This window comes from Somniosus microcephalus, chromosome 4 (assembly GCF_052327205.1).
Source record: "Somniosus microcephalus isolate GS21.2 chromosome 4, FLI_Smic_1.0, whole genome shotgun sequence".
Classification (NCBI taxonomy): Eukaryota; Metazoa; Chordata; class Chondrichthyes; order Squaliformes; family Somniosidae; genus Somniosus; species Somniosus microcephalus.
In genome coordinates this window covers 237,650,642-237,670,804 of record NC_140990.1, presented here as the reverse complement: position 1 = coordinate 237,670,804, position 20,163 = coordinate 237,650,642, and the positions used below count along the sequence as shown (strand labels likewise).

Genomic DNA, 20,163 nt, shown 5'->3' with positions numbered 1-20,163 from the left:
GACCATCTCAATGGAGCACAAGGTTAAGCACTGCGGCACAAAAAATATGCACTGAATTTCCTCGAATCTGCTCCCACTCTGTAACTTCACCGGATGTGCAGAGGAAATCCTGTTTACAATCATAAATATTGTTTCCACTGGGCTTCTGGCAAAGTTACACCAGCGGAGTGGGAGCAGCTCCGAGGAGATTCCCGCCCATATAGTTACCAAGGGGGAGCACCTGGGCAAAAATACAATAGCCCCATACACCAAGCACTTTTAGAATTGCTTCATGCTACTGAAAAGCAGAATAAAGTGAAAACTGTCTATCAATGTACAGACACCCGGACATCATGCATGCACACACTTACCAATCTGAGACTGTGCCACCATTGTGGATTTTCGATCACACAGTGGGGAAAATGGCAACCCCAAATCTGACTCACTGTCACCCTGCATAGAAAGTAGTACATTTTCAAAATTAAAGTAAACATTACATTATCAAAGAATAATTATATTTTTTAAAATGAAGAACAGATAATGATAACGAATGTTGATCTGCATGTGTGTTTGGTGGGGCAGAGGGCTGAGAGGGAAAGACTTTCCATTATTTCCTGTGCATTCAGCCCTGGCACCAAAGCCATGGTGGCACCAACTTGATTAGAAATAAATAATAACATGCCTTTATTGCGAGGACAGGATATGAAGACCAATATTAAATATAACGGTTTGAAAGTCTACACAGTGAAAAGTTGTACGGGCACATTAGCTGGACAAGATGAAATTGTAATCGAAAGCGCTAGGTGATTATATCAGTTTCTCCCCTCCCATTGTGCTGACTGGGTGGGTGGAGAATAAATGACATTTTTAGCTGCTGTGATTTCATCTATTTTTAACTGGATGGTTAATAATATATGTAATACTCTGCCATTAAAACCAGATCAGGATAAGAAATGTTAGTTGTATTTTCTTGCAGTTGCTATTTTAAGTGGAAAAAGTTGATGTGAATATAAAGTGAGGAACACTGTCTACTTTTTTGTTAAAAATAGTGGAGAGGGGAAAGTATACCGTATAGTTAATTGGTGGACCAAGCTCTGGAGATCAGATTTCTGATCATTAACTCTGTACCAAGTACAACATACTGGGCTTATATTGCACTACCACTGTCACTAAATCATCACACCACTTCCCTCCAATCATATGGCTTTGTTCTGGGTCAGAAGGCACCAGCTAATAATAATAATCAACTTTATTGTCATTGTTAGTGCACAAGTGCAGTACAACGAAATGTAGGCTTGCGGCTCCTGAGAGTGTACATTTAGATTAAGACATTTAAACATTCAACATTCATTTGGCTTGTAATACATTAACATAAACACAATAAAGTGCATTGGCAGATGTGCAGGCTTTAGAGTTTATTTGTGGAGTTCAGTAGGATGACAGCCCTGGGAAAGAAGCTGTTCCTAAATCTGGTCGTACGGGTGCGAATGCATCTGTAGCGTCTCCCAGATGGCAGGAGGGCGAACAGACTGTGGCTGGGGTGGGTAGGGTCTTTGATGATGGTCCGTGACCTCCGTAAACAGTGTTTCTGGTATATGTGCTCTATGGTCGGTAGCCGGGTGCCGGTAATACGTTGGGCAGTTTTGACTACCCGCTGCAGGGCTTTCCGGTCATAGTAGCTACAGCTGCCATACCATACTGTGATATGGTTATCCTTTAACATCTCTCTTGGAGACCTCAAGCTATAGCTGCATGACCAATCACAAAAACTAATCAAAGCCATTAACATGAATATTTAAAACAAATGGAAATTTAAAATTACAATTAAAATTTAATTATTAATTTAATTTTAATTATTGTTAGATAAATGTTCACACGTTATAAATAGCCATCTGTGTTGATTTTAATTGTTAATCCTGAGGTGATTAATAATGTGTTTAGAACATGTGTTTTGGCCAAATTAATGTCTGGCATTCAGAGTGGTGTTAAGAAACAGAACTACATCATCCATGACCTTGTGTCATCATTCCACAATACTACTCCTCATGTCACTATAATGGAATGTACTACAGCTTAGAATAGGAAATGATGATGTGAACTAGATACATGGCAACATTCAGCTAAGTAATGTACACCTGTAGATAATACGATTGATTATTATTAAGTGGCGTTGTATTCTGAAAATGCAGAGTAAAGTTATCATTAAACTACATCATTGTTCACAAGATTGGTAAATTACAGTGAAAGACATGGGGGACAATTTTAACTCCGGGGAGACACTGGGCGGTCGCACTATCTGCTCAATGTTTTTGGCAACAGGCCCAAGGCATTTTGATGGCTGGGCCCGATTTACATTTAATCGGTGAGCTGCAAGCATTGAACCAGTTCTAACAAGCCAGATCATTGACCGTGATGAACAGGAAATCACCACAGAGTTGAGCCAGGAGTTTTATCTACGGGGGTTGGTGGGGAGGGAGCAGCAACAAATGTGGGGGTTTGCGGACTGACTTATAGCAGTTATCAAGATTTTTGAGGGCCAGGAAGAGCATGAATGCCCACTGGTACCTATGATCGGACCCTGATTAGCATATTAGAATTAGACACCAGCCTGTAACAGGCAGGCGTCTTGGCCGCCCATGCGGAGGCCCCATGGAAAAAGGCAGGAACAGGGCGGTAATTTTATCTCCACAATTTTCAGGGCTCTAACATCCCGCTCCCATGGAGCGGAGAGAGTTAAAATTTATCTCATGGTACTACAGAGATGAGAGATTGGGAAATGTTGGTGTTCAGAGGGACCTGGGTGTCCTTGTACACGAATCACTGAAAGTTAACATGCAGGTACAGCAAGCAATTAGGAAAGCAAATGGTATGTTAGCCTTTATTACAAAAGGATTGGAGTATAAGATTAATTAAGTCTTACTGCAATTATATAGGGCCTTGGTGAAACCACACTTGGAGTATTGTGCACAGTTTTGGTCTCCTTACTTAAGGAAGGATATACTTGCTTTAGAGGGAGTGCAATGAAGGTTCACTAGGCTGATTCCTGGGATGAGGGAATTATGCAATGAGGAGAGATTGAGTAGACTCGGCCGATATTCCCTAGAAATTAGGAGAGGTGATCTCATTGAAATGTACAAAATTCTTACAGGGCTTGACAGGGTAGATGCAGGGAGGATGTTTCCCCTGGCTGGGGAGTCTAGAACCAGGGGTCACAGTCTCAGAATAAGGGGTTGGTCATTTAGGACTGAGATGAGGAGAAATTTCTTCATTCAAAGGATTGTGAATCTTTGGAATTCTCTACCCCAGAGGGCTGTGGAGGCTCAGTCGTTGAGTATATTCAATCTGCTAATCTCAATATCAAGCAGAAAACAGACTAGGGCTGTGTAGGGAGAATGCCATATAAAAAACAATGTAAAAGGTTATTCCCAGCTGCTGAAATTGCTATTCGAAACCCTCCACACTCTTTAGGTTCACAAACACCTCTCTTCTGCCAGTTTCAGCTGATCCTGGCAACAACTACACCTTCTAATTCTCTTTCTAACTTACCCAGAGTGCATTGCGAGAGTAACAGCAGGAAACTTGAGGGAATTCAGGGCTTCTATTTTGGAGCACAAAACTGGCAGGAATAGGTTCGCTCCAGTTGGCTACCCAAAAAAAAGTGACTTGCCCTGTTTATACATGGATATGGTGTGGAACCTCGGGGCCCAATACTCAAAATGTTCAAGGAACAGTGTACATAAAATGGAATAATACTATTAATTAAAATATACCTACTTAAATGATGTACAATGTTCACATGACAAGGCACTAGCTTTAGAAAATGGTGTTTCTACAATACCACACTTACTGAGTAAAGAGTGCTCCTATTGCATGTGTTGTTTCACAGTACATCAAAAGCCTTTACCTGTCTAAAGAATTCTTCCATTAATGTCATTGTCCAGCGGTAGTGCCGTTGCCAGGATTTTGCAGGATGACTTATATCGGCTGCATGCAGCATTAATGACATAACTTTAGCTTTGTCAGTCCTGAAAAATCAAGGGCACATGTCTGACTTGTTGCATTCAAGGACTGCAAGTGGATTATATTGTTTGCTACGTAATTAAAAGTTTGCTGTTTTTAGAAGAATTTGTCAAGAAAAGGAGATTGCCTCACCCTTCAGGCTGCTGCAAAGTATTTCTCATGGTCTTGATTTGTTGAAAATGACAAGACATGTCGGTCGATAAAACCATCTCTATCACCAATGAACGCAGCTCCCTGTTTGATTTATAAAACATGACATGATGCTCTAACTAGCTGATTCATAATGCTAAATACGGGAATAGATCTGGCTGCTAGCTTTCTTTCCATGTCTACAATAAAAGAATGGAAAAATATATAAAAAGGTGCTGAACTTCTAATGTTCCCACGACTGAAGGACTGTCAACCCTCAAGTACAGCTCACCAGCTGAAATGCCAGCCTGTCTGAATATTCTTACTAAAGCCAAATGTATTTAGGGTTAATTCTTGTTATTATGTTGAAAAATGTGACTTTACTGCTATTTTGGTCAATCGGTTTAAGTTATAACGATATTAAGGAGCAGCCATCCTTTAATCCTTACATGACAGCAGTGCCTATTGCACCAGAATCAAAACAAACACAAAGTTCAAGTGGAAGACTGTCAGCTGCCGGCTGACCATTTCTTGCCTGAAATACAGGTGACTGGCAGTTGAAAATCTGGTGGGGACCTTGTGCAACTATTTGACCACTTGAATCAACTTTCAGGTAGGCCTTTAAATGGGCGCCTAGCACTCCCGCCCAAAACAGGCAGGGGGCTGTTCAAATATGCAAATCGGGATCCAACGCTTGTTGGACCCTGATTGCTACTTTCAAGAAGTGGGCTAAGCATGCAGGGTACCTGCCAGTCCTCCTTTCTCCAGGTTTTGCGAGGCCTTACCGATAGTTGGTAAAGGTAAGCATTTTCTTTATTTTAAAAAAAGATTGCATCATTGTTCCCAAGGAACCAAACCCCAAGCTTCAACCCGAACCTGAAAAGTTGTTTGGGCCTCCTGAATACTGAATTCCTTTTCGACTCAGGCATGTCCAACATACAGCCCTAGGTTCATGTTTGTCCGCTAAGCACGGCCAATCTGACCCTCGAAACCCAGGCAGTTCATTCCTATTTTGGTTTATATTTATTTGCTGGCTTGTACTTTTAGAATGCTGTGATCTGGAGGTTTAGAAAGGGCTGATTTTAGTGCTGTTGCCTCACTGGTGCGTTATTTGTAGCTCAGAACATTGAGTTCTGTTAGTAGCAGCAACTTGAGAAATATGTAACTGAATAGCAACATGGACGTAAACTTTATAAGTGGCCTCAAGACCCCATGATGAACACCTATACAGTCCACAAAGACATAAGGTTAGAACTCCTGGTATAAATCATGTTCAATACACTGCTCCCTGCAATATTATTCTGATTTCATTAATAGCTCATGAATAAAAGTCACTACAATTGCTGCTCATGATTTGTCGTTTATTAACCTATAAATACATTCAGAGAAGTACCTAGTAAGACTCTTAAGTTAATGGAACTCTTCCCCCCACTTTTAAAAAAAAAATACAGCCCATACTCCACATGTGCAAAATATTGCTCTGCCACTTTCTTTCAGCTGTCTGGTAATCTAGTGCAGATGTGCTTGAGGCTACATCTAATAAAGAATAACTGAACTAATTCTGTAACAAATCTATAATTACACTATAACACCAAACAGTAGAGAGAATTGCATTTGTATAATGTTTTATCACGTCTCAGAAAGCACTTTATATAGAATGAAAAATTGGAAATGTAGTCTTTCATACTATTTTTTATTCTCAAAGAGTCACATCTTACCGCCAATCATCTTTAGATAAATTACTCATGATATTCATTTCTTCTTCTTGCATTAATCGGTAGGCAGCACTCACATGATAGTTTTCAAGAACAGAACGATCGTTGTATAAAATAGCTACACCTGACCTGTTAATAAATGAATGAAATATAATAATTTATATTAAATATTTTGTTCTATGATAAAGTGGCTACAAAAATGTAGATTAAAAATGAAGGCACTGAAATTACGCCATGGGGTAAAAATATACTGAGCGCATTCATCGGACATTCCTTGTTCTTTATTTTAGTGGAGGCATTACCCCATTTAAGATAATATAAATGAGTTAACACCTTCATTAAAATAGCACAGAGAGAAATTTCAGATAAATATACTAAGTGATCATAGTTTAATATACCATGGTGTAATTTTGAAGTCAAAATATTAAATGATATCATTCTATAAAGCCATCTGGAAGACAGGGCACTAATGTCAATCTGATTGTATCCAAGAACTTTAACAGGCATCTTTACAGATAGTCTATAATGTAAGTTAGCAACATAACCAAATATTGATGAAGCCGGAGCAGTTCAGTATGTAGCATTAAGCTTCTTTTGGTCATGAGGGTTGAGTCACTGCATAATTACAGATGTAATATTTGATCATGTCTCACAGCAGACTGGTGGTGCATCAGTTACCACAGGATTTGAATACAGCCTTGACTTATGGAGTAAAAGTCTCCTCTCCTCCCTGGCCGCAAGGGTCCTAAACAAAATTACTGATTGGATAAGATACTGTTTGGACAAAACTGAAAAGGGGAGGTAGGCAACTCCCTTAACAACACTGGACAAAACAAAGAGACGAGGGAAGAACAAGAGATAAAGATCATCAGTCGAATACACTAACTACTAATAAAAAGAAGCAACTAATGAATCTAATAGCTTGGGAGTCAAAATGAAAAGCAGTAAAAATGTTGAATGACATACAAAGATCTTTCAGTCAGACAGGGAAAAGGCTTAGGAAGACAAAATGCTTGTGAGCCTGATAATAGAGTGGGAAGAAAGGCCAGATGTTACATGGGAAACGCCTAAGGAAATATCAGCCTGAATTGATGGTGATGGGAGAGTGAATATCACAGTTGGAAAAGATCATCCGGAAGTCTGAGGACAGGATAGGAGAAGATGTTTGGTATTGAGGTTGTAGATAGTGGAAGTGATGGGAGATGATCTGGTAGATGCAGATCAGTGAGATGGAATGTTAGAGCAAGAGGGATCCTGTTGTTGTGAGGGGAGAGAAAAAAGCCTGAGTGGAGGCATGGGAAATAGGACGGATGTAGAAAAGGCCTTGCTAATCACCATGAGTGTAAAGCCTCCAAAGAGAAAAAAGGAGCATGTTTCAGAATCTCTGGTGCTGAAAGTGAAGTTACTAAGGCAGATATGAAAGATTCAAAAAACTGAGAGAAAAGGGTGGAGTTTTTGCAGGAAGGAGGCCAAGAGTCTAATTGTGGAAGTAAGTGGGCTTGTAAAGGATATCTGTATTAAGCTCACCCCCAGACTTGGAAAAAGAGAAAGAGGTGGAAAGAGTCAATTAACTTCTCCAGATCAGAATAAGAGCAATAAGTACCACCACAATTATCAGTGTAACAAGAGGAGATCAGACAATGGGCCAGAGTAGAACTGTTTCATATATCCTATGAAATAATAAGCATAGCTGGAACCCATTTAGGTTCCCATAGTGACAGCTTTGATTCGCAGAAAGTGTATGAAGTTAAAAGAGAAGTTAAATGTTAAATAAAGTTCCACGTGGTAGAAGAGGCTAGTAGTAGATCGAGATACTGCTCAGGAAAGAAGAGGAGGGCAGGAGACCACTATATTGAATGATGAAGGTGAAGAGGAAGTGGAAACCCATGGTAAAAAGGAGTTGACTGGTGCAAGGGAACCTGTAATTGTCAAAGAGGCGGAGAGCATGACAAGAGTCATCATAGATATAAGTGGGTAGAGAATGGCCAAGGTGAAAGAGAGTAGAGTCAAGATAAATGATGAGTTTAGTGGGACTAGTGCAAGTTAGAACAATTTGGGAGAAAGGGGTTGGGGAACAATAATTGGGCAGAAATTAAAGACTGAGCACTCTCTGAGGCTAGTGTGTTCAGGCACCTGAGTGTGAATGAGATGACCTTACCTGACAATGCAAAGTCAGCTCATTTTGAATATTTTTGTGATGCATCATTTATGAGATGTGCCAGAAATGTCATGAGGGGCGAGGCCCTAATTCTATATGCTGGCAGCCAATTAAGAGCTGCTGGCTGTTTGTTGGGCACCAGCAGGTTTTCCGGGGGAAAAGGAGGAGGTAACAGCAAGCAGAGAGGGGTGTCGGGTGGAGGACCAGCAAAGGGATTTTTTAAATTTTGTTACTAGGAACTTCCTTTCAGTGTCCATTACCAATGAGCATTGTGTTAATAGATGAAGTGGGAGCCAAATGTACTTCAGCACATCGGATGTCCACCATTGCATTATAAGCCACCCAGAGACAGTATGGATAGACAATAAATATTAATAAGAAATGTACTATTACAAAGTGTGAAAATGGTTAAACAAAGTATGTGAGCAGGCATTAATGGCCCAGTAATTCCTCTCCCAACACGTGAGTATGGACGGGGTACTCACGCGTGTGCCCGGAGGAATTGCCGGTTTTTAGCATGCACAGCGCATGCGGGGAAAACTGGCATTTCCTCTCCTCTGACCCAAGGGGTTAAGAGGCTGAACGCGTGCGACTACACAGGCAGCGCGTGCGACTTGGATTTCCTTTATTTTTAGAGAGTTGCGCATGTGTAAAGGCCTCCGGTTTTTACGCATTGAAAAACCACACGTAAGTACTTAGTTTTACAGGTAAGTGGTCTATTAATACAATTTATAAATGTTTTTCCACAGGTTTATTATTTTTAAAGAAGTTACAATAAGGTAAGTTTAGTTTTAGCCCCGATTTTTTATATAATAATTTTTTTCAAATTTTAAAATTATTGTTTAAAATAGTTTTTTACAGTTATTTATGGTTCATTTAAGTAGTGCAATGTTTTTTTAAATTTTCTTTCAAGTTTAAGTAGTGTTTTGGGGCCAGGAGTTTTCATGAGTTTGACAGCTCTCACTATCAAACTCATGAATGAACTTTTGCAACCTCCCATTGGTTGCCCTGTGCTCACGTGATCCCAGCTGGCTCATCGCACTAAGTACGCCGTTGGGTCACGCACGCACAGCGCGGCAGGACCTCAAGCGGGCCAGTGAGAGGAAATGCAATGCGGGCCAGGATTGAAATGTCAGCGCGCCAGGTAAGTGCACATCGGGGGCTTGCACGCGCGGCAAGCTCCCGATCCTAATTTCAGGGCCATTATGTTCATTGCTATTTGAACTCAACATGATTCATGGATTACTGTAGCTGCAAATCTGTTTCTGTCTTAATAAATTTAGTTTTCCCATCCGGCCAAACTTGGTAATGTGAAGAAGTATGTTTCTGCTGCACCCAGAGTGACTGAGCTGTGAGGCTTCCAGAGCATTGTTATATTACTGAGAGAGACTGTAAGGATGGCTGGTGTAGGACATGGGAAAATTAACCCTGATACAATAGAGAGTGAGTTAGTGTTTGCGGACTTCCAATAGAAAGAGCTGTACACTGCATCTGAGGTAGGAATGCTTGATATCAACAGTGGAAGCCAAAGGTTGAATAATGTTACATTGCCCGGTACTTGTATCTATTAGTCTGACAAGCAGAGAAGTTTAAAAAAAGGTGTAAACATATATGGGTACGATAGCATAGTGGTTATGTTACTGGACTAGTAAACCAGAGGCCTGGAACCAGATCGTTTTACAGGCATACAACTGGTGCCTAAGGGTTCAATATGGCGGGTGGTGTGCCTGTGTTCATTCTGGGCTGGAAATGTACTGCCTGCCATATTGGTAAAGGCTTGACATATGTCCCTTTGCATACACAAATAGGGGGCCTAACACATCTTTGAGATCCCCTTTGCAAAATGTTATTGCGCATAACCGCAGCATGAGCCATTGCTAGCTGCCTTTGGTGTGACCTGTAGCTCAGCAGTAATAGGCAAATGAGGCCGGCAGACCTATTTTCTGTGGGCCTGCCGCCGGCCTCGTTTGGCGCTGCACCGGGATCATGCTTCAGGGCACGGCCCAAGTTCTAGACCAGAAACTCCAGAAGAAAGGCTTGGGGACAGGCTTATTTCATTTTTGTTTTAAAAACATAATTCCTTTAGATGTTAATACATTGAAAATGTCAAGACATTTGTAACTCTTGCAGGTCTCCAGAAGTATGTAGCATACATCTTTTTTACATGATCAAAATGAAACAAGATGTCACCACAAATTGTATAAATAATGACTGGAATATTGTAGTGAAAACAATGGCAACATTTGTAAAAGACAACAGCTAAAAATATACCATCTCCTGATGTATTGCGAGCTCTGATTATTGAAGACATTGTGGTAGAGATTTTTCTTGGGCAGTAGTGCAGAGTGGATGGTATCGGATCAGCCGCCTGTTAGACTCCCCACCTGATATTCAGTTCCACTGACTTCAATAGAAGTGAATATCTAACGAGGTGTATAAAAGGAAGCCAATCCAATATCACCCACTTAGCACAACCGCCCAAGGCGAAATTTCAACCCTCTGATCTAGTGTCACCCAATTAATAAATGTAGAAAGTTACACCATTTTTATTACTAAGATACCCACACTGAAAAGAATTTTACTGAAGTACAATGACACACACTTTTAAATGACTCTTTGTGATATTGCTTCCTACCTGGTTTGAATGTGGAAGTTATTTGTGGTCCCTGTATGCTCATAGTCATGAATGGCAGCTGCAAAGAGCATGGCTAGAATTTCCAGTTCTGTAAACCAGTGCTGTAACAGAAAGGTTGCAATTCGGGAAACTGCTGAGAACAATACTTTTGACTTACTCAACTCAGATGAGAAGGCGTGACACGATTAGCTACAGAAAATCGGGCATGAAGGCTTTAAAGACGTCCGAGACACTCAGCATGTCCCAGTTCAGATGATGAGCACAAATCGGGCTGGGAGCCACAGCACAAGCTGCTCACAACCAAGTTCTATTTAAATGAAGTGCCCATCCCATAATGCCATGGAATTGTCTGAGCAGCGCCTTGACCGCATTTGGAACTAGCGCTGGATGGGAGGTCATGGTAACATCTAAAAATAAAAATTGGGCACTTCCTGCCCTTGCCTGCCCAGTGCCCCTCCCCATCCATCGGGCAAGTGCTACAGCAAAATGGGCTGCCCAGATGTTCCTGGATTGTCATGGGAGATGTAGAAGGAGCGCCAGGAAATTATGCAAATGGTCTGACCTTGCTTTATCTGGTGAAGTCAGACCACCTGTCCCCAGGTACCGACGGCGCAGTGCTTGAGCTGCACTGTTGACCCTGAGTAGCCTCAGCTTTATACAGCTTAATAATTCATAATATACAAATCTCCAATTTTGAACAGATTTTTATTTTGCTTGCGATTCGAGATCTTTTGAGAAAATGGAATGGGTGTCTGTATGCCTGATAATAGGAAGGAAGAAGACTCTTCATTTCAATAAATCTAAAATACTTGTAACAATATATTTCTGAAAATTAAAACACAGTGGCCTAGAAATTCAGCTCCTCCTCCTCCTCCTCCTCCAACCAGACGATCCGTCTCTCACAAAATGGAGTGTTGCAACACGGCTGCCGTTTCTAGTGCAGGGGAAGTGCCCTTTAATTTGCGCTCCCCGTGGCCCGCATCGGCTGAACAACGTTCCACTCAACAGTCGTTAGGGCCACCCGGCGCACAATGGGGCGGCGCGAGTGAAGTTCCGGTTCCGGGCGCTGTAGTGTATGTAACTGTTCTACCTTTAAGAGAACTATTGTATGTAACCGTCCCCCTTTAAGAGAACTATTTTAGGTGTGGCACTATTTGATCTTGGCTGCTGTATACTGTAATACCGACGGTGACCACACCGGTATATAAGTGCTGTGTCAGGATTTATTGGGCAGATTCGCCCTGACCTTCGAATAGTAAAGTCCTGTTAAAGTTACTCTTGTAGTCTGTGTATTAATTCGCCATAATACCTACAGACTTTACAGTGGCGACGAGTTCGATCTTACCCTGCGGCAACAATACTTCCGAAGCAGTTAACGAGCGTCGAGAAGAGGCACCCGCCCTCGTCGTTCTGCTGAGAGAAAACTCGAGTCTGCAGAGCAAGGGAGAAGGAAGAATTCAGACACGAAGCCTTCCATCAGCAACAGGCACTGATTGTCCCTTCTGCCACGGTGGTGAGTGAGCCGATCAGCACGAGAAGCAAGTCGGCCACAGTGACTGTGAGTAAAGGGAAAATAAAAAAATAACCGGAGGATAAGGGCGGTGAACTCGACCACGGTCGGGGGAATGGAGCCGGACAGAAGTCGGGCCCAGAGGCGCTGAGACTGGGGCAGCGTGGAGCACGGAAGCCGCGGTACAAGCGGGCTGGGAGACGCAACGGCGTCGTGAGACAGCTAGACCGCGACTGGCGAAAAAGGCCGGGCAGCTACCGAGGCAACGAGGCGCTGCGACTGGGATCGTAAGGCGCGGGAAGATATAAAAATAAATAAACCGCAGTGAACTCAGCCGCAGCCGGGGAGGAAAGCACCGGACTGCGAGAGGGCTGGGAGGCGCGATTGGAGTGAAAGAGGCCGGGCAGCGACCGAGGCCACGAAGCGCTGCGACCGGAATCGTAAGGCGCGGGAAGATATAAAAATAAATAAATCGCGGAGAACTCAGCCGCAGCCGGGGAGGAAAGCACCGGACTGCGAGAGGGCTGGGAGGCGCGATTGGAAGCCGCTGAGGGAGAGACAGAGCCCAAGCGAGCGGGAGAGACAGAGCCCGAGCGAGGGAGACTGAGCGAGATCCAGCCCGCGGCTGGAACTGTTCGCCGTCAACGGGTTGTACCCAGCGCCGGTTGCCCTGCCGAGAAAAGGGAACAACAGAGCCCGAGCGAGGGAGACTGAGCGAGATCCAGCCCGCGGCTGGAACTGTTCGCCGTCAATGGGTTGTCCCCAGCGCCAGTTGCCCTGCCGAGAAAAGGGAACAAAGAACGCACTGAAGCCGACGCGCAGGCTGCGAACCCCGAAAGCCAGCGGTCGTCGCCCGAGGGAAAAAGCTTACCCTCCCGCCAGGGGAAGACAAGCGCGGGAAACCGTCATTTTGCCAGTAGGCGGGGAAGAAGACAAGCGCGGGAAACCGCCATTTTGGAAAAAAAAAGTTAACGAACAAATTCGTTGTTGTTTCGCAGAAAGATAGTGAGAGATAGTGAAGATGCCTAAGCATGGTAACATCAACAACTTCGATTCCGAGGTGGAAGATTGGGCCACGTACGTAGAACGTATTGAGATATATTGTGAGGCCAATAAAATAGCAGATGATGATAAAGCTCTCACCTTATTAAACGCAATGGGGGCCAAGACATACGGGCTATTGAAGCATCTTCTATCACCAGCTAAACCGGCGGATCAGACTTTCGCTAATATTGTTACTGCCCTGAAGGATCATTTGAACCCCACACCACTGATGTTGGCGGAACGATTCAAATTCTATGCGAGAACACAACGGAAAGAGGAAAGCAACGCGGAATACTTGGTCGAACTGCGTAGACTAGCGAAATACTGCCAGTTTGGGGAAAATCTGACAGAGGCATTGAGAGACAAGTTCGTGTGCGGGTTGTCGAAGGAAGGAACACAAAAGCGTCTGCTCGAAGAAAACGATCTTACACTTGATAGGGCTGTCCTTATTGCAGCATCGCATGAAGCCGCAGCGAGAGGCACAGCGGAAATGCAGCTGAAGGCAGCGGTACTCAGTTTGGATCAAATTACTTCGGGTACATCGAAATGTTATCGTTGTGGGAAGACAACACACGACCAGAACCAATGCTGGTTTAAAAACCAGGAATGTAGAAAATGTGGCAAGCTTGGTCACATAGCTAAGGTATGCCGGTCAGGGAAGAAGACCAACAACAACAACAAAAAGTCACCGCAGGAAAAGTACAACAAGGTACACAAGGTGGCTGAGAAGAGTTCAGATGAACAGAATTCGGATTCAGACCCAAACGGCCAGGAACTGGGTAGTCTGAGAATTCACAATGTGAGTAAAGAAACTGACCTACAAACTATATGGGTCATGCTAAAAATAGCCGGAGTCCGAGTGAAAATGGAATTGGACACAGGATCAGCCCTATCAGTCATAAATCGAAAGGATTACAACCGGCTATTCCCACATATACCCTTGAGAGATACTAAGTTTGTATTGCAGACATATACGGGGCATAAAGTATACCCCATGGGAAAGATAAGAGTCAAGGTGAGAGACAGGGGCAAAGAACACCCAGGAATGGATTTATATGTACTACCTGAGGGAGGACCACCACTTCTAGGACGGGAGTGGATCAAGAAAATAAACATGGAATGGCACTACCTAAAAGCAATAACGAGTGAGGACTCGGTGCAGCCAATCAGCTCAGACTCTGAAACGGATGACGATAAGACCAGCCCAAGTACGAAAGACAAGTCTAAAATGGACTTGCTGACTAAGGTTGGAAAAACGAAGGCGTGCATAAATGCTTATGCTCCAGAGGAGAACAAAGTTGCAGAACAGAATTCCACTGAACAACAACATAGTTTGACAGCGAATTCTGAGTCTGTCCAGGTTACAGACATATACATTACTGAGGAACACCGAGCTCGAACTCAACTCCATTGCAAATTACGACAGCAATTAGAACAATTGAGTTGCCGTCTCGAGCAAGAGATGAAAGCAATGCAAAAGTTCTTGGACACCGAATGGGAGAATCTGGAAAGACAACAGAAGCAGCTGAGGGAGAAAAGGGAGCAGGAGCACACAAACCGTCTGCGCGAGGAGGCCAAACGAATCAAAGCTGATTCGGGTTCTGAAGGTGCGTGCTCTAATCTGGTGGAACATGATGTTCAGCAACTGAAGGCGCTTGTTAGCAGGTTGCAGGCAGAAAAGGCTGAGTTGGTTGACATGACTTCCGAGCTCCTACTGGAGTTGGGTGCAGCATCACCGGACGATTCAATTGTGGAAATTCGAATGGTGGAGGCTGCGGATGATGGCGAAGTAGAAACAGCAAAGGAGCCCCAAGGCAAGGTTATAAACAGCCCTGCAGCTAATGGGAAACGGATGATGGCAGAAGAATTAACAGTCAGCCAACTCCTTCATATGCTGAGGGACAAGACTCTAAAATGGAAAAAACTGGAACACGAGCCTCAATCTTCAAAGAAAAGGGGTTCGGAGCTCTCAAAAGTTATTGAAATAGCTGAGGTGGCAACACAGACTGAGAAGACTGCAGCAGAGCAGCCCTTGGATGCCAAAAGTATGCTGACTCGCGTCAATGTAGAACAACGGAATGCTGAAACAGCTACTTCAGTAGAAGGATTGAATAGTCCGATCAATCAATCTCCGAATGAAGTTGAAGTATTGAAATCACAAATGAGGTCATTAGTAAAAGACTTGCAGGAAGCCCAGGAAAAGCGGGATGAAGCTGAACGCATGAAGAAGTCTCTTCAGGAAAGATGTCTGGATTTGGAACAAAAGTTGGCTAACGTCCAGCTGGGTAAGGAGGAAATAGAAGACCCTCTCGCTGGTCTAGCTCAGGACGACACTGAATATTACCATGACCTGTTGAGCGACACTGAATATTACGATGACCTGGTCTGCCCAGCTTGTGCTGAAAACTCCCAAAGTGCCGAAACCATGATGCATCACCTAAAGTCTAAGGAACATCGGGAGATGGTGGCGCTACTACGGGAAAAGGAGGATGAGAGGGAGGAACTGTGCATGCAGCTGGCAGCTGACAGTGGAGCCCAGAGAGTCTCCAGGAAGCAGAAAAGGAAAAGACGAAGCAGAAGACGATGACCATCTGAACCATTATCACCTCTACCAGATCACGCACGTGGTCCCTCCGAACGGAGCCAAATCAGTTGGGAAGTAGAGAAACTTCCCAAGGCAATCTAGCTGTTGTAAAAGTCAACAATGCTGGTTCAGAAGTGATGGAAGTTCAAGCTGTTAAGTTAGGGAAGGACTATTGGATGAGTCACTCCAGCAACGTGAACCGAATACACCACAAGGAACTGCTACACCACGGAGGCGTTGTCCGGACCGAGTCAAGAAGCACAGGAGACGCCTCCACAGAGACTGAATCTGTGAACTGTTTCCCGCAGAGACTGAATCTGTGAACTGTTTTCCGCAGAGACTAAATCTGTGAACTGTTTTCCGCAGAGACTATATCTGTGAACTGTTTTTACATGAAGTGAATATATGTTATGTTTAATGGGGAATAAGTATGTTGTAAGCTAAAAAGGGAGGATTGTAGTGTATGTAACTGTTCTACCTTTAAGAGAACTATTGTATGTAACCGTCCCCCTTTAAGAGAACTATTTTAGGTGTGGCACTATTTGATCTTGGCTGCTGTATACTGTAATACCGACGGTGACCACACCGGTATATAAGTGCTGTGTCAGGATTTATTGGGCAGATTCGCCCTGACCTTCGAATAGTAAAGTCCTGTTAAAGTTACTCTTGTAGTCTGTGTATTAATTCGCCATAATACCTACAGACTTTACAGGCGCACAAAGGGCGTTGCACGACGAAATGACGTCATGATCTGCGCGCGCAGCTGAGCGCGCGCAAAGACTTTGCGCCGGCGCTAAATGTCTACTGAAGTTGGGGCGAGGCACAGATCGCGCTGCGCCCGGGCGCTAAGCGCCTAGCGCTCGAGATCTACTCCTCCTAAGGCGCTAACAGCTGGCGCAGCCAACTGAATTTCTAGGCCTCGGTATCTCCACATTTGGGGCGCTATAGCCGGGCGTTCGCTAAATTTAGCGCCACCTTCGCCGAAATTGAGTTGCATCGCCCCAAGAGGTTGCTGCTGCGCTAAAGCAGGCGGTGCACGACTATCATAAGGCGCTAAGCCGGCGAGCCGAGGCGCTACCAGCGAGGGCGGGCACAGCGCAGGTGCGGCGAATTATAGACTGCAGGCAGACATGCTGGCGCTGGTCAGCTCTTAAAGGGGGAGGGTCGATTTGTTTTGCTGCCACGTCCTGCACACTGCAGCCCTGAATCTAGGCCGAGACAGACCTGCTTCAACATCTCAATGCCCACGACCATGGAGAAGGCCAGGGAGCGAGCGCAGCGCTTTAGTGAGGGTGCCCAGAAGGTTCTGGTTGGCGCAGTGGAGCGCCGGCGACCTACCCTATTCACTGACAGTGGCAGGAGGCCGCTGCCCAGCGAATACAGGAAAGCTTGGAGGGAGATGGCAAACAGAGTGACCTCCAGCAGCATGGTCCCCAGGACACCCACGCAATGCAGAAAGAAGTTCAACGACCTCACTTGGGTTGTCAGGGTGAGTACCCTTTCCAGTATCCTCTTCATCCCTGCATGTGTACCTCACTTTCTGGCCAAAGGGTCCTGAAAGCCCCAATACCCAGCCCTCATCCAAGACCTATGAGACTCTCATGAAAATCACATGCACATTCACCACTTTACACACTGTCAGGGCTATTCCACCATGGGAGGCAGTGCAGGCAAGATGAGGGCTTGACACTGTCAGGGCTATTCCACCATGGGCGGCAGTGCAGGCAAGATCAGGGCTTCACACTGTACTCAGAGCCCGTCCTTTCTCTTGCAGGGCAAGCTGGCCCACAATCGCAGGCAGCAGCTACGGACCGGGGGAGGCCGTCCTGAACTTAAAGACCTCAGCGACCTGCAGCAACGAGTGGAGCGGATTATGGGAGACCGGCTGATTGGCCCCGTCGCCACTGGAGATGCCGACCCTGTTCTGGACAGCAATGGTAAGGTCATCACCTTTTTGACCTCTCTCTTTCCACTTGTGCCTCACACCAGCATCCTTTGCCACTCTCGAACCAATGCAGTGCATTGCAGCACTCATGCCTCCCTCGCTGCCGCCCTGTCCTCACTCTAAAGCAACTCTTGTGCCTGAAATAACAACAGAAAATGCTGGAAAAACTCAGCAAGTCAGGCAACATCCGTGGAGAGAAATTTGAGTTGACGTTTCGGGTTTGACCCTTCAAAACCTCCCTGCTTTCAGATGCTGAATCGCCAGGTGAGGAGGCAGGCCCTCATGCTGGCACTGTGAGTGAATCGGAAGGCGAGGAGGAGGAAGAGGAAGCCGGCCCATCAGTGCCACCCTCAGCCGAGGCAGCCCATGGCCATGATGGGGACACGTCTTCCCTGGAGGGGAGCAGGGGGGAAGGGTCTGATGACGGTGAAGCTCCGGGGCCCAGTGGGCTGCAGCAACATGGGAGGGGTAGGGAAGCTCGGCGGCCTTCTTCCCGGAGGGTGAGTTTGGCCTCCAGTCCTGCTACAGTGAGCGCAGAGGAGGTGCAGCTCCTTGGTGAAATGGGCGCCCAGGCTGAGCGCAGGCACATTGAGCTCATGGCTGCAGTGGCAAGGATGCCTGACTGCATAGAGTCACTGGAGTGTGCAGGGATTCGGGGCAGCACAGGCCAGGAGTCTGCAGGAATTTGCTGCATCACAGGCCAGAAGTCAGCAGGACTTCGCTGCATCACATGCGGCTTCCAGCCAAGTGCTTAGTCGTGCCATGCATTCACTGGCTGGTCTGTTGCAGACACAGATCAGTGCCACAAGGGCACTAACTGCTGCCACCCTCGCTGGATCGGCCAGGAATCGCCGGGGCACTTGCTGCGCCGCAGCAGCCCAGCAGTCTGTGCTTCAGTAGATTGCTGCGCATGCTTCAGTGCTGGCCCGTGCGAGTGCCAGTGTCTCGGCCGACCAGGGAGTGCCTGTGCTCTGTCAGGTTGGCAGCATTCCTGCTGCCAACACTGTCACTCCTCCACTGCAGCTGCCACCACCCATAGGACAGACTGCTGCCGCCACAGCAGAGTTGGAGCAGTCAGCAGCCGGGCCCTCCAGGCCCAGAGCTGGTCCAGGCCGTCCCCCAAGGGTATCTGCCGACTCACTTTCTGACCCTCAGCAGCCTTCCCCCAGCCTTGCTGCAGCCACTGGGGTCCCATTGAGGAGGAGCTGCAGGGCGGGAAGGGGCCAATCGTGCAAGCGAGGTGGATCAGCCTCGCAGGCCAAAAAGTAGGAGGTGTGGCAAAATGTTGAGTTTTTTATGAAGGCCGAGAATGTTGTGTTACTTTTTTATGAAGGCCGAGAATGTTGTGTTACTTTTTCATGAAGGCCGAGGATGTTGTGTTACTTTTTTATGAAGGCCGAGGATGTTGTGTTTGTTTTTAATGAAGGCCGAGGATCATGGTCATTTTTGTTTCACTGTTTTGTTCATTTTCTCCAGGTTGTGAGAGCCAGTTATGTGTCTGACTGTTTTTTGGGGGGTTTCTCTGTATTTGTTTGTCATGCGGGAAGGGCACAGAGTTTGTTAAATAAAAAATTGTCTTTATTCAGATTGTCCATGTTTGCACTTTGAACTATTTGTTGCCTTGACCGCCTCAGGGTTTGCGGAGCGGCTCCATTTATGTTCTTTCAATGGCACAAGCCATTCCCTGAGAGGGGGCCTAGAACCGACTTGCAATAAGTCGCTGATGGATGGCCCTTGCACTTTGTGCCTCCCTCCCGTCTTGGTGCTCCTCCTCCTCCTCTGGTGGTCCTCCAATGTCTGCTGGCAGTGGCTGAGTCCTGAGGATAGCCAGGTTGTGCAGCATGCAGCACACTACAACGAAATGGGAGACTCGCTCAGGCGAGTACTGTAGGGCTCCCCCAGAATGGTCCAGACAGCGGAACCGTTGCTTCAGCACGCCGATTGTGTGCTCAATGATGTTCCTGGTCGCTTGATGGCTGTCATTGTATCGTTCTTCAGCAGGGGTGGTGGGCGCACGGAGTGGGGTCATCAGCCAGGTGCACAAAGGATAGCCCTTGTCCCCGAGAAGCCAGCCTTCTGGGTGAGCCGGGGCTTCGAAAATGTCTGCCACAGAAGTCTGGCGCAGGATGAAGGCGTCGTGGCTGCTGCCTGGAAAGCGGGCATTCACAGCTAGTATGAGCTGCCTGTGGTCACAAACCAACTGCACGTTCAGCGAATGGTAGCCCTTCCGGTTGCGGTAATCCTCGGCATTCTCTAGAGGCGCCCGCAAAGCCACATGCATGCAGTCAATGGCGCCCTGGACCATGGGGAAGCCCGCTATTCTTGCAAATCCCATTGCACGCTCTTGCTGCTTGTCCGGGGGTCATGGGGAAGGAAATGTACTGATGTCTCCTTCTGAAGAGGGCATTCGTGACCTGGCGGATGCAGCAATGCACCGCGAACTG

At 45.8% G+C, this 20,163-nt stretch overlaps 1 protein-coding gene across 1 annotated transcript in view; it reads right to left on the bottom strand.

Moving 5' to 3' along the window:
* The window catches only part of pde1a (phosphodiesterase 1A, calmodulin-dependent), a 386,725-nt gene that overhangs the window by 69,176 nt on the left and 297,386 nt on the right, over positions 1-20,163 (bottom strand). Inside the window, exons 7-11 of the mRNA XM_085985945.1 lie at positions 10,637-10,737; positions 5,847-5,972; positions 4,132-4,233; positions 3,884-4,004; positions 351-432 (exon numbers count right to left, since the gene is read on the bottom strand). Of these exons, the coding sequence (XP_085842071.1) occupies positions 351-432; positions 3,884-4,004; positions 4,132-4,233; positions 5,847-5,972; positions 10,637-10,737 (532 nt within the window). The remainder of the gene's footprint in view (positions 1-350; positions 433-3,883; positions 4,005-4,131; positions 4,234-5,846; positions 5,973-10,636; positions 10,738-20,163) is intronic.